The sequence below is a fragment of the Lagenorhynchus albirostris genome, chromosome 2 (genome assembly GCF_949774975.1).
Source record: "Lagenorhynchus albirostris chromosome 2, mLagAlb1.1, whole genome shotgun sequence".
Classification (NCBI taxonomy): domain Eukaryota; kingdom Metazoa; phylum Chordata; class Mammalia; order Artiodactyla; family Delphinidae; genus Lagenorhynchus; species Lagenorhynchus albirostris.
Genome location: NC_083096.1, coordinates 169,403,922 through 169,417,830, shown reverse-complemented (window position 1 = coordinate 169,417,830; position 13,909 = coordinate 169,403,922). Strand labels below are relative to the sequence as shown.

The 13,909-nt window shown below is 57.0% G+C and overlaps 1 protein-coding gene across 1 annotated transcript in view; it reads right to left on the bottom strand.

Moving 5' to 3' along the window:
* The window catches only part of HSPG2 (heparan sulfate proteoglycan 2), a 102,158-nt gene extending 91,028 nt beyond the window's left edge, over positions 1-11,130 (bottom strand). Inside the window, exon 1 of the mRNA XM_060141174.1 lies at positions 10,997-11,130. Within this exon, the coding sequence (XP_059997157.1) occupies positions 10,997-11,059 (63 nt within the window). The 5' untranslated portion in view covers positions 11,060-11,130. The remainder of the gene's footprint in view (positions 1-10,996) is intronic.
* Between the last annotated feature and the right edge of the window lie 2,779 nt (positions 11,131-13,909).

Genomic DNA, 13,909 nt, shown 5'->3' with positions numbered 1-13,909 from the left:
TTTCCACATCCATGAGCTCACCTGAGACTCATGGCAAAACCAGACTGCTCTCCTCTCTGCCCTGTGGGTCTTCTCCCCTGCCCTAGCCCAGGGGGGCTGTCTCCCCAAGACCCCTCTTCCCACAAGCTAACTGGAGGGAAACAGACAGTAACCAGAATAACAAACAGGGGCTGAGACAAAGTCACAAGACCCCAGCTATCTCCCAGAGGTCGTGTGGCCCTGAGAAGCTGCTCCCAAGCTCTTAGAAGACTCTTGCTTGCATGCAGCCTCCTTTTATTGAATCACCCTCCCCTTTTATTGACTAGGCTCCCCTGTCAGACTAGAAGCTCTTTCAATCCATGCTAGGTGTTTAAACCTAGCACAAGGTTGGGCATAGAGCTGGCACTCCATAAATGTTTGCTGTATGAATGAGTGAACGGTCCCATTTTGCATCTGGGGAAAATTATGCTCAGAGAAGTTAAATGACTTGCCCTGGATCCCACTGACAGGGCAAGGAGTACAGGAATCCTGTGACTCCTAGTCTAGTGCTCACTTGCTCAAAAGACATTTACAAGGCCTCTGGATCTTAGCTCAGCAGCAGGTGATCTGATGTGGGCGGACCACTGCAGGAGTGACCCCAGGTCCACACGGGAGGACAGGCGAGGCTTCAGGAAGGTCTAACGGAGCAGGGGGTCTTCTCCTTCATCTGTTTCCCTGGCCCAGGGTCTGGCACTCGTCGGCAGGTAGTCAGTGAAGAGATTGGTAAGATTGGTGGGCTTTACCTGGTAGCTACCACCAAGTCTTGAGGACAAGCTAACAGTTTTCTCCAAGAATTCAACGTCCCCTTCCTCTGAATTGGCAAGTGGCCAAAAAACAAGGAGCCCATTTTGTGGGTAGGAAAAGCGAGGTCCGGGGAAGATGGTCAGTAGTTGGCTGGCAACCAAGAGGAGGCCCAGGCCTTGACTTCTTGCCTCCTGGTCTGAGCAGTTACAGGGCAGGGGACTGGAATGCTTGTCACCTCAGCTATCTTGGTGACTTCCTCTCATTCTTCTCCAGTGTTAATGACTCCAGCTGCAGGCTACAGCCTTCCTGCTCACACGCTTGACAACAATGCGAATCTAGGGAAGACGGGGACAACTTCTGGAACCCTGCCCTGGATGCCTTCCTCCTCCACCAGCCAAATCCTCCTTGCTCTTGAAGCCCCACTTCCTCCAGAAAGTCTTTCCAGAGAATTCATGCCCAACTGACCTTTTCCTTCCCTGACAATCTGCTATTGTCTAGACTGGAGCTGTGCTGGGTAACCATGGTCCACGAGCCCTACCTCTCCAACAAGACCCAGAGCTTCTGGAGAGTAGGGACCACCATTCTCATTTCTTACAGGAGGACTGACAGAGCTGGATTCAGCTCCCACCTTCCTCTGGCCCTGGCTGTGTGATCTTGGGCAAGTCACCTCTCTCCCCTGAGCTTTCTCTCATCTGGGAAATGGAGGCGTAATCCCAATTACGCAGGAAAGTCGAAAATGCAGACAAAACACCGGCACAATGTCTGGCACACCGCAGGTCCTCAGGCAATGAATGAGTGAATAAATAAATGGATGGATGAAGACCTGGTTCCTCTGCTGCACAAAGGTGTTCAAAGGACACAGTTTCGGGGACTTCCCTGGTGGCGCAGTGGTTAAGAATCCGCCTGCCAATGTAGGGGACATGGCTTCGAGCCCTGGTCCGAGAAGATCCCACATGCCGCGGAGCAACTAAGCCTGTGAGTGAGCCACAACTACTGAGCCTGCGCTCTAGGGCCCGCGTGCCGCAACGACTGAGCCCGCATGCTGCAACTACTGAAGCCCACGTGCCTAGAGCCCATGCTCCGCAACAAGAAGACACTGCCATGAGAAGCCCGCGCACCACAACGAAGAGTAGGCCCGCTCGCCGCAACTAGAAAACCCCCCCGTGCAGCAACAAAGACCCAACGCAGCCAAAACAAAGAAACAAAACAAAGGAACAAAAACCAAATTACACAGTTTGGGATTTGTTTATAGATTCTGCTCCCAGCTGTGCCACTATTGAGGTGAGCACAGGGCTGCCTCAGAGCAGGCCCCACTCAGCAAAAATCCATTGAACTCCAAACAAGGCAAAACCTACAGGCCCCAAAGGGAGCTTGGGACCTGACTGAGAAGGATCCAGGTTTCCAAGGGTCTCGATCTCAGGGAAAGCCAAATCCACCTCCCTGGGGAATGTTATCACTAAACTGAGCTGGATGCCAAGGGGCAAAAGGCACCCAAGTCTGAGAAGCAGGAGCCGGATAAGCCCACATGGCAGATACACAGCTTGCTGTACCCTCCGCCAAGGCTGGCCCAATCCACCTCCTCCAGGCAGCCTGTCGCGACTATGCCAGTCCTCCCAGATCGTCCTCTCTCTCCCTGCAACAGGCCAGACCCACTCAGGAAGGGATGACAAGTCTGGAGTCAGACAACCTGGGCTCTATTCCCAGCTGTGCCAGGCACTGAACGGATGACTTGGGCCAGCCATGCCCCCCCCCTCGGTGCCTCATTCTCCCCAGATGCACAATGGAGATAATAATGCCAACAGCAAAAGACCGCTGTGAGGATTATATGTGATAATGCCTGGAGAGAGCTCTGCGTGGGGCTTGGCTAAGAAAGGGTGGCAACCCGGGTGACTGAGGTCACTGGGGAGGAGACCCTGGAAGTCCCAGGGCACAGAGACTGGTCTGTCCCCAGGAAACTCCTAGGTCTCTGTTCCTCTGGCCAAAGGGTCACAGGAAGGCAAGTGGCAGGAGGGGGAGAAGAGCTGTTAAGTGATAGAGGCCACCGGGGCTAAGATTTCTGAGGCCAGAATTTCAGAGCATCCAGTCCAGCGAGAGATGCAAGAAGAGGCATGATCCCAGTTCCCAAGTATTTGAAAACTGGGAACGCCAAACAAGGAGAGGGATGAGTCAGCTGGGGTGAGGGGAGGCCAGGACCAGAAGGAGGGGGGCAGAACTGGCTCTTTGGGGGTGAGTTTGGGGAGGCGGGGGAGACAGAGGTGGAGGCAGGCACCTGGAGGTGGGCTGGGAAGGGGCCAGAGGCAGCTGGGAATTCCCAGCCCCACATCAGGAGAAGCATCTGTGGGGTCACCTCAGGCCACCTCTAAAGTCCTCCCTCTGCCAGCCCCGGGCTGCCTCCCCATCCCCACAGCCCGGGATTGGGGAAAAGATGCCAAATGTTAAAAAATGAAACACCTGGACGTGACCCATCCTACTGGGGAAGGGGCATGTCTCTACGCAGCAGCCCAAGGCCAAGGCCAAGTCCCAGGGTACAGGGAGCGGTTACCAAGCACGAGTGCGTCTCTTTCCTTTTAGCCCTGCTATTTCTCTAAGAGCCCATGGGAGCCAGATTTAAAGCTGTGCAACTCCAGCTTCCCTGGCAATGGACCTGCTACAGGTTTGCCCAGGGCTCCCCGGGCAAGGTCCTGTCTCCTCCAGTGGGCCTGAGGGAGGGTGGGGCTGGGATGGAGTCCCAGGAAGCCCATTCCCCTTAAGATGCATGAACATCCTTTCTGTACCCATGGGAGCCACTTGGCCACACTCTCTGTTGCTCAGAGCCCACCAACTGCACACATCTGGGAAGGGGACAATGCGTCCACAGGCTCCAGCCTTTCCCAGGCCACACCCTGTGGTGTGCCCCCACTCCTTCTCCCCCTACAGGAAGGAGCAATCAGGGTGGAAGGGTGGACTTTTTCTTGCAGCTGCAGCCTCAGTGGGGGAAGGGGAGCCAGTGACAGATCAGATACAGTTACATCCGGGGCTCACAGACTGAGAAAGAGAGGCAGAGGGAGCAGGGAGGATCCCTTAACTCGGTCATTCATTCAACAAGCCCAGGGCTTCCCTGGTGGCGCAGTGGTTGAGAGTCCGCCTGCCGACGCAGGGGACGCGGGTTCGTGCTCCGGTCTGGGAAGATCCCACATGCCGCGGAGCGGCTGGGCCCGTGAGCCATGGCCACTGAGCCTGCGCGTCCGGAGCCTGTGCTCCGCAACGGGAGAGGCCACAACAGTGAGAGGCCCGCGTACCGCAAAAAACAAACAAGCAAACAAAAAACAACAACAAAAAAAACAAGCCCAGAGCAGGGCCTGGGTCAGTAGGTGACAGCAATTGCGATCAGGAGAAGGTGTGTCATGCTGGGCACTGGGAATCCCCGAGTCAAATACCACTCTGGCTGTGCCCTCAGCAGGAACCAGCCTAATAGAGCAGCCACTGACTGTCAAACACTCTCACATCCCAGGTACTGCGTGAGGTGCATCCACCTGGTCTCATATTCACTTGGGAAACAGGCATCATGATCCCCATTTCTGTCCTGAGACTCAGAGAAATGAAGCAACTTCCCCAAGGTCACACAGCCAGTTGGGGCTGAGCCAAGTCATGACCCTCTGAGCCCACACCTTTCCCTTGTCCTCAGCGCCCAGAAAAAAGGGCTCCAAGTCCAGTCGGGGCACAGAAAAGCGGAACACGGCACGGTGGGCACCCTGGCTTGTCTCACATGCTCCAGATCCCAGCAGAGAACAGTGGCTGGGAGGAAGAGCTCCCCTGCGTCCAGCCTCAGCAAGGAGCCTGGGCCTTCTTGGCCAGCTGGCTTCTTCAAGGCCATTAGTTTTTTTTTTATTAATTAATTTATTTTTGGCTGCATTGGGTCTTTGTTGCTGTGCGCGGGCTTTCTCTAGTTGCGGCGAGCGGGGGCTACTCTTCGTTGCGGTGGGCATGCTTCTCATTGCAGTGGCTTCTCTTTGTTGCGGAGCACGGGATCTAGGCGCGCGGCCTTCAGTAGTTGTGGCGTGAGGGCTCAGTAGTTGTGGCGCAGGGGCTTAGCTGCTCCACGGCATGTGGGATCTTCCCGGACCAGGGATCGAACCCGTGTCCCCTGAATTGGCAGGCAGACTCTTAAACACTGAGCCACCAGGGAAGTCCTTCAAGGCCATTAATTTATTCACTCAATAAGTGTTCACCTACTATTGCCCAGCAGCCTAGCACCGGGCAAACTGTAACAAACAAAACTGAATGCCCGCCCTCTAGGTGGGGAAGACAGTGAATTTCAATAAAACACATAAATATACAAGCTGTGAGCTTAGGCTGGGGGGTTCCAAGGGGTCGGTGTCTGCAGCTGCACAAATGTGTTCGCAGCAAGAACCCCCTCCAGGCCAATGCAGAGGCTCCGGCTTGGGGTCGGGGTGTGGGGCTGCCCTAGCTGAGAGTCAGTCCAACACCGTCCCCTCCCCCATGCCATCCCCTCCATCACCTGTCGTCTCCACCCTCCTCCCAAGTCTGCGCCTCTGGAGCTCTCCTACCTCAGTCAGTGGCAGCCCCACCTTTCCAATGCCCAAGCCAAAACATATGGAGACGTCCCTGACGCCTCCCTTTCTGTCCCCTCACCCCCATAACCAGTCCATCAGCAAATCCTGTTGGTCCTACTTTCAAAATATACTCAGGATTCAACCCTTTCTTCGTGCCTCCACTGCCCTGGTACGAGCTCCCATAGTCTCGGGGCTGGGTCACGGCCTCCTTGCTTTTGACCTTGATGTCCCACGTTGTCTTCTCCACACAACAACTAGAGTGATCTCTCATCTCACTCAGAAGCAAATCCAAACTCTTTCCTGTGGCTGAGGCTCTGCCCCACCTTCCCTTGCCAAGCCCCGGCCGCATCCACCAACCCTCACCCATGCTGCTGCAGCCACGTGGGCCCCCCTGCTTTGCGCAGACGCACCAAGCACACCTCTGGGCCTTTGTGTCAGCTGTTACCCCTGCCTGGAGAGCCCTTGCCCTAGATACCTGTAGGGCTCACACCCTCACCTCCTTCAGATCACTCTCTATCCTCTTCCCTGCTTTATTTTCTCTTCCAAACACTTATCGCCACCTGCCATATTATATTTATTGTGTGTCTCCCTGCACACGCTATAATGCAAGTTACCTGAGGGAAGGGAATTAAGACTTCTATGTTCTCTGCCGCAACCTCGGCACCTAGAACAGGGTCGGGTACTTAGAAGATGCTCAATAAATATCTGTGAAATGAATTTTGAGTCTGACACTTCAGGGACTTTAGTTTACAGAATATTTAATTGCATGCATCATTGTCCACTCATTCATTCCACACAGACCGCAAGCCTCTGTGTGCCAGACACCACCCTGAAATCCAGAGCAACAGAGAAACAGGGCGCCCTCCTCTGCGGCTCAGGGACAGGCCTCTGGTAGGCAGCCGGGACTGGTCCTCAGGACATCTCACAGGTGTCACGAGGACCCCCTACCCTGGGATGCTCTGAGGTCCCTGCAGCCCTGGCACACATGGGCATCAAGGAAAGGAGGGGAGGGTGGGTTCTGGGGGCGGCTGACACTTGAAGGCCCCGCATTCCCAGGCCTCAAAGAGCCGCCTTGTTCCCAGGACTTTCATGACGGTGCCCCTGGCCCAGCCATCCCAGCAGCCATGAGCCACTCCCTTCTCACGGCCGCTATTGACATGCACCCGACGCCACCAGGCTGGGCAGTGAAGCTGGCGGCTCCCCGCGAAGCGAGTTCCACACATTCTTCTGGGTTTCAGTCAGCCAGCTCTGGGCGCTGGGGCGGCCAGCAGGCCCCGGCCAGGCCCTGGAAGCAGGAGGGGGCAGCAGGGCCAAAGAGGCCAAGGCCGGAGCTGGGGCAACATTCCAGCAGGGCCAGGACCCTCAGCCTACCCTCCTGCTTCCTGGCGGGAGAGAGATGAGGGGAAGGCCGGCGTGGGCCCTGGGAGGAAGGGCAGGGGGCTCCGCAGATCCTTGGGAAGCTGCAGGAGGGGGGAACGCGGCCACGTTCTGCCCCTCCTCCTCCAGCCTGAGTCCTCACAGCTGGGAGTGGACTGGGGCAGGGGGCAACAGGCCAGGGCTGGGAGTCCTTCCCGCATGTCCCGAGTGGCCTGAGGGTCCAGAACCCACACGTCTGGCCTCCAAGTGGCTTCTGAATCATCGTTCCAGATCTTTCCACATCCTGGGCGGCCACCGCACCCTCCCGCCTGAGACATGCCCCAAGGCCAGGCAGCCCTGAAGCCTCTGCAGATTCACCCTAAACCTTCAGCCCCCAGGGAACAGCCAGGGGAATCCAGTGAGGACTAGGGCCAGGCGGCTAGCCATTCTCCCCTTCACTTCCCACACAGGGTAGGGCCTGGCCTGGCGCACTTAGGCCTTAAGGCCCCTGGATTAATTCAACTGTCTCTAGGGTCTCAGGGAATATTGGTGAGGAAATTAATTAACAAACCTACAAACGAACAGGCAATCCCAGAAATGACTGCCCTTAGAGTTAAGTTTTTCTAGGCTCCCGCCAGGGCAGGTATCCCCAGGAGGCCCCGTGGACACTGGGGCACACCCATCCTGAGTGCCTCTGTCCCCAAAGCCAGACCCCAATCTTCCTTGCCCGAGGAAGCCCTTGCACCACCTAGGACCTGAGTCCTTTTATCAACATCAGTGGTGACAGTTTTATCAACACCCACCGCCTGCTGGTGCCGGTAGGGTGGTGAGGAGCCTCGTGTGGCTTCAAAGCCTGGCTCGTGGGGCCTCCAAGCAAAGTGTACTGGGCAAGTTATAGCTGAGTTGTTGGGCAAGTTACACGATCCCTCTGTGCCTCAGTCTCCTCTGCTTAGAAAATGGGGACTGCACTAGTAGCTATAGCTTAATTCAGTCAACAGACATATTTACTGAGCGCTTACTACCTGCCAGGTGTTAAGGAGACAGCAGCAGTGAACAAAAGCACATAAGGTCCTGCTCGCATGAAGCTTAAATTGGGGGTGGGGTGGTGATAAACAAGTAAAGAAATACACATCAAATAGTGACAAGAAGAAAACAAAGCCGTATAAGGGGACAGCGAACATCGGGCAGAGTAGTAGGGGACTTGAGGGAAGTGAGGCAGAGGGTCACGCAGATATCTGGCGGACAAGCATTCCAGGCAAAAGGAACAGCAGATGCAAGGCCCTAAGGCGGGAGCGTGTCTGGCACGGTCCAGAAACAAAGACCGGCATGTCTGGAGTGCACAAGCAAGGGGCAAGTGAGCAGGAGAAGAGAGTTGAGGCGGGGGGGGGTGGGGGGGAGGCCAGATCTGTAGGGCCTTGAGGGCTAAATTAAGTCAAGGGCTGGGGTCTGACGTAAGCAACACGGGGAGGGCAGGGAGGCTGTGAGCGAGGCAACAACGTGTGAGGATCTGCTGAGAAACTTCACGCGTGGCAGAGAGTGGGCACTGGATAAGTGTGATCTATCCGTATTATTTTGTCAGCATCTGGCCTGGTACCCCAAGACTGCCCTCCCCACTGCTGCAAGCCCTAAACCCAGTCACCTTCTGCCACCTTCCTTCCACCCATCTCCCGGGCTGGGCCTCAGGCCCGCAGATCCCAACTTGCCTGCACTCAGCCTGAGAACAGGCCCGGGCCGAGCCGGTCGGGGTCCAGGACTCCCCGGACACAAGGAGCTCGGCTGGGGCGTGGCAGGGTGGGGGTGGGGCGTCCATCTCTACCCCCGCCAGCCTCTGCCTCCCTCTGTGGACAGACCTGCACCCTCCCTCTGGAAATCTCCAGCGCACACTCACAACCCCCTCCGGGCGGCAGATCTGGAGCAAGGGGGAAAGACAGCGCGGCCAGTTATGTCAAGGGGAGGGCTGAGGTAACACTGCCCCTGAGGGAAGGGGAGGCTCCTCCATTTCCCGCCTGCCCACAGCCTCCCCAGCAAGAAAACCCAGGGGGGGCAGGAAACAGGTATCTCAGTGACTTCCCCTCTCAGCGCTGGAAAACACCACTATCACCCTCAAGAACCCTGTCTCTTGGCGGCACCGGCCCCAAGAAAGGAAGGGCTAAGGCCCCAGCAGGCCAAGGCAGGACCTGAGTCACTCAGGCCTGGCCCCCTCCCCCAGCAAGCCTCCCCACCTCCTCTGAACTGAAATTACTCCCACACTTAATCACAGACCACTATTGCCTCTGTCTCCTGCCCCCAGTGAGGTCTTGAGCTCCCTAAGGACCACCTTACCCTCCCCTTGTGTCCTACCCTCACCCACTCACTGTGGGCTTGCAAACATGAACTGAAAGGCACGAGAGCTAAAGGGCAGCAGACAAGGAGGAGCCCAAGGCTGGCTAGGGCACAGGGCTAGAAGCCTGCTGGCGTTTAAAACTTACAACAAACTTCTCATCCCCATTTTACAGATGTGGAAACTGAGGCTCAGAGAGAGGAACTTGTCCCAGATCACACAGCTAGGAAGTGGCAAGAGCTGGGATTCGAACATGGGTCTGTAGGACTCCAGAGGCCAAGCTCTTTCCGACCCTTCTACCCTCAGCCTAGGGTGGGACCATGAAGACCTCAGTGTGGTTGCTGAGGACACTGTAATCCCACAGGATCAGAGCTGCCTGTTGACCCATCTCAGTTCTGGGAGAGGGCAGCCAGGGCCTGTTGCTGTTCACCCATAAGCCCCCATTGCTGGATGCACTGGTGCACAGTAGGTGCTTAGCGAGTATCTACTGAATGAATGAACCCTGAACTCCTACTCACTGTCATGGAATGCTGCCCAAAGATGTGGTGAACGAACAAGTGAATGAGGATTAGCTGCAATCTGGGAATTCCTCCCCCACACAGCAAACATCTCCTTCCCTCCTGCCACGGCAGAACCCCTGATCAGGGGGCAGAGCTGGGATAGGGTCAGAAAAGGAACATTTCATGTGCTAGGTTGGTGTCTACTTTTCGGAAAAGTAAAGATCAGTGTTGGGAGGTGCAAGTTCAGGTCAAGACTGGGGAGCAACTGGATGGATGGGCCCTGCTGGTTGTGTTGAAGTGAGAGGCTGACAGAGGATTAAGGAAGCTGCCCTGATGCGGATGGGGGAGGAGAGGTGCTGGGTGGGTGGGGCAGGAGAGGTGAGGGGTCAGGTCTGGGATGGGGGTTAACGAGTGACTCAGGAGGGCAGAGGTGAGAGGGAGCCGGCAAGGGGACAGGGAGTCAGTCACTGGGTAAACACTGGCCAGCTTAGATGAGTCCCTCTCTTGGCTCTGAGAACAGGGGACAGGGATGGCCCAGCACCACCTGAAAGAGGGTGGGTTGGCTCTGTGGTTCGCCACGCAGGCCCAGATCCCCAGATGTGCCCCATCCACATCTGCCACCAGCTCCCTGCCCATTGACCCCGCCCTGCCCTTCTCAGGTTCACTGGGTCCTCAGAGCCTCTCCGGGCCAAGTGCCCTCTTTCTCTCAGCATGGACCCATCCAAGCTCAGAGTAGGGGGCTGGACTGCAAGGGCAGGCCTCCCCCTGCACCTTGAAGACCTGGGGAGGAGAGAGCTGGGGAAACAGATCCACTCACTGTCCACCGCAAACCGGCTCAGCAACAGGCACTTTGAGGCCGTGTATTCTGAGTTCCCCCTGGGCATGTGGGCTGGTCTCAGAGAGGTTAACAACGTGCTGGAGGTCACACAGTTGCTCAGTGAAGAGCAGAGATTGATTCAATTCCTGGGCTGTGGGACTCCAGGGCCCGTGGGTGTTCCACGCAAGAATCAGTTGTGTCCAGAGCGGTTCGTTACTTGTGCCTGCCTGGTGACCAGCTCCCCAAGGGGAGAGACGTCGTGGTAAAGTTCCAGTGAGGATGGATGGTCCCCATCACCACTGAGTGCCCCTGTTTCAAGCTGGCAAAGGCAGGCGTGTCCTCGCCCTGCCGAGTTCCCACCCTGCTCGAAGTTTCTCAGCCTGGCCCCCAGGAATGGCAGGCCGGACCATGACTAGCGCGAGTCTGAGACTCAGCAACGTGGCCTGGCGACCCACGGGCTCCCACGAGGGCCGGCCCCGCCCCCGGTCCATCGCGGGGTCCCCTGGGTGCCCCTCGGCACAGCCCCACGGAGGAGGGTGGCGCCGGCCTGTACCGGCCCGGGGTCCCTGGCGGGCGCCGCCGTCCCGGGCCAGAGTCCCAGCCGCGCAGCCTCCGCGCCCCAGCCAAGTTGGCGGGGGCGGCGAGCGGGGCCCGGGGCGCCTCCCACCTCTCCGCCCCGCACACTCACCCCGAGCAGCCGCCCGTGCAGCACCAGCGCCAGCAGCAGCGCGCCCGCCGCCTGCCGCCCCATGGCCCGGCCCGCTCCGCTCCCTCGCTCGCTCGGCGCCCGCCCGCAGCCACCCGCTCGCCTCGCTGCCGAGTCCTCGGGGCAGGGCGGCCCGCTCCAGCCACCCCCACCCTTCCCGCGGCCGCCCCGCCCCCGGGGCGAGGCCCCGCCCCCGGGTCTCCCCGCCCCGGGCACCAGGCCCCGCCCCCTGGACCGCCCCGGGGCTGAGGGCTGTGCTCTCCCCGGCCCGCTGCGCAGCTAACTGAGCCTTTGTCTGGGCCCCCAGCCCCCTCCGGGAGGGCCGCGGCCCAACCCGGCTCCCGCCAAACCCGGCCTGGAGTCTGGGATGGGACTGGGGCCGGGGCTCTGCGCGCTGGACCACCCTCCCTCCACGTGCACGCCTCTCCCGCACCTCCCCACCGACCCCCGGACCCCTAAATCCATCTGCTCTCACACCCTTTCACACTCCGCAGACGTGACTCCACGCGGGCCGCTCTCCAGGACCCTCCAGAATAGCACGCGCTCACACGGGCGCGTTTGGTACACGCGCTCACTACAACTTTGGCTCACAAGATTACCTGCACACTGTTCACACGCTAACGTGCTCGTCCGCTGCCCGTGAACGCTTGCACACGCTCACTCCCTTCACCCAACTTTCATATAGTAACAGTCCTCCCCGACTCAAAAGATCACTCTATCCCTTGAAAACCTTCACCTCTACAGGTGACACAGTGGACACAGCTTATACACACACACACTCAGCTGCCCACGTTCATAGTCACATTTTCACACACATATATGAATCCCCGGGCAGGAAGCGGAAGGACGTTTTCATACTCAGATTCCCCACAGGGTCTCACAGTTCACACACAGGCCAACATAATTTCTTTTTTATTTCTTATTTTTTTTCTTGCGGTACGCGGGCCTCTCACTGTTGTGTTGGGTTTTTTTGTTGTTTTGGGGATTTTTTTTTGCGGTACGCGGGCCTCTCACTGTTGTGGCCTCTCCCGTTGCGGAGCACAGGCTCCGGACGCGCAGGCTCAGCGGCCCTGGCTCACGGGCCTAGCTGCTCCGTGGCATGTGGGATCTTCCCGGACTGGGGCATGAACCCGTGTCCCCTGCATCGGCAGGCGGACTCTCAACCACTGCGCCACCAGGGAAGCCCCGAACATAATTTCTTACACGCACAGCACCTGCATTTTTTTACATTTTCTCAGTACCTCACAGTGGGCACTCAATACGAACCTGAATTGCCCCTGATACACCCCATTCTCCACATAAATCACTCACAGACCAACTTTGATTCACATAAATCACAGCCCCACTGCCAGAGATGCACCATCTCACACACCCAGGCCCAGACACAAACAGACACTGCCAAAGCCCAATCACAGATGCGTGGGAGGTAAATCCCAGTCCCTGATGACACAGACCCACAGACAACACACACAGCCATGCCACCAGGCCTCCCCAGGCCATGGTCTCCTTGCTGCCTGAAAATTTCTAGGGCAGCCCAGGCTGATGGGTGGAGAGAAAACTGGGGTGTGTAAGTGTGTGTGTGTCACTTAGAGGAAAACCTTTTCTGAGTAACGATGGAGGAGAATAAAAACTGAAGTTTCCATTGTTTCCTGTGAGATTTGCTAGGTTCCAGAGACTCACAACCAGGGTTTGCAGCCAGGAGTGAGGTGAGCTGTGGACAGAAGGAAATGCCCAGCTCACTGGGCGGCACCAGGCCTGGCTCCGGAAGGCATGTTCCCTGTGATAAGGGCCAGCCTGCAGTCTCCCAAGCACTCTGAAGCCTCCCATCTGGGAGATGGGAAACCACTGGCATCCTGACTGGCACCTGGGGGATTAAGAAAATACTGGCATCCTGACTCCCTTCCCAGATAAATGCCCCATCTCCAAAAGCTGGGGTCTTCTCCACCCTGTGGGGTGTATCTAGGGGACCAGCTCAGAGCTGTAAGGGGCAGAAACTACATTCACAGTGGTTTGGCCAACCCCCCGGCCCCAGCCCAGATGCCAGACACAGCACTGAATAAGGTCTGTTTCTGCTCCAGACAGGGAGGTAGGGTGGACAGAGGAGGGATGCCTGATCTTGGCCCTTGGTGAACCCCTAATATGATGGAGGGAAAAGGGAGGCTATAATCCCTGTCCTCATGGTGTTCTCAGTCTGCTGGAGGATCCTGCCTCCATCATCTTGTTGTGCAATCTTGAACAGATTTTTCAATCTTTCCATGACTCCATTTCATCATTTAGACAAGGAGAATAATGTTCAGACCTCCATCACAGTGTTGTTATGAGGATTTAAATGAATTAATATATTTATTTTTTAAAAAGAACAGTTTTGGGCACATGGTAAGCCCTAAATAAGCGATAGCCATTTCTTTCTCTCTTTTTTTGTGGCAGGGCAGGGGTGGTGCGCGCTGTGGCATTCGAGATCTTAGTTCCCCGCCCAGGGATGGAACCCATGCCCCTGCATTGGGAGTGCAGAATCTTAACCACTGGACCGCCACAGAAGTCCCAGTCATTTCTCTTATTACTGTTTCTGGGTGAGCTCCCAATCTAGAGAGGGAGACACAACTCTTCCCTCAGGGGACTCCAGTCTGATGGAGGAGCAGTCCCTGCACCCAGTGTCGCTCTCAGTCTGAAAGCCAGATGCAGCCCCCAACCCCAATGACCTCTAGTCTGATGGGGGAGTACAGCCTTGCATTCATCAAACTTCCCTGATGAGGAAAACTACAAAACTCCACTGACTTCAGAGTTGACAGGTGGCCAGCCTTGGTGGCAGGATTTTTCCAAGGCCTTGCCTGTCCGTGGAGGGTCAGCATCCTTGACAAATCGCATTTTGTGAGCTGCCTCAATGTTCCCTACCTC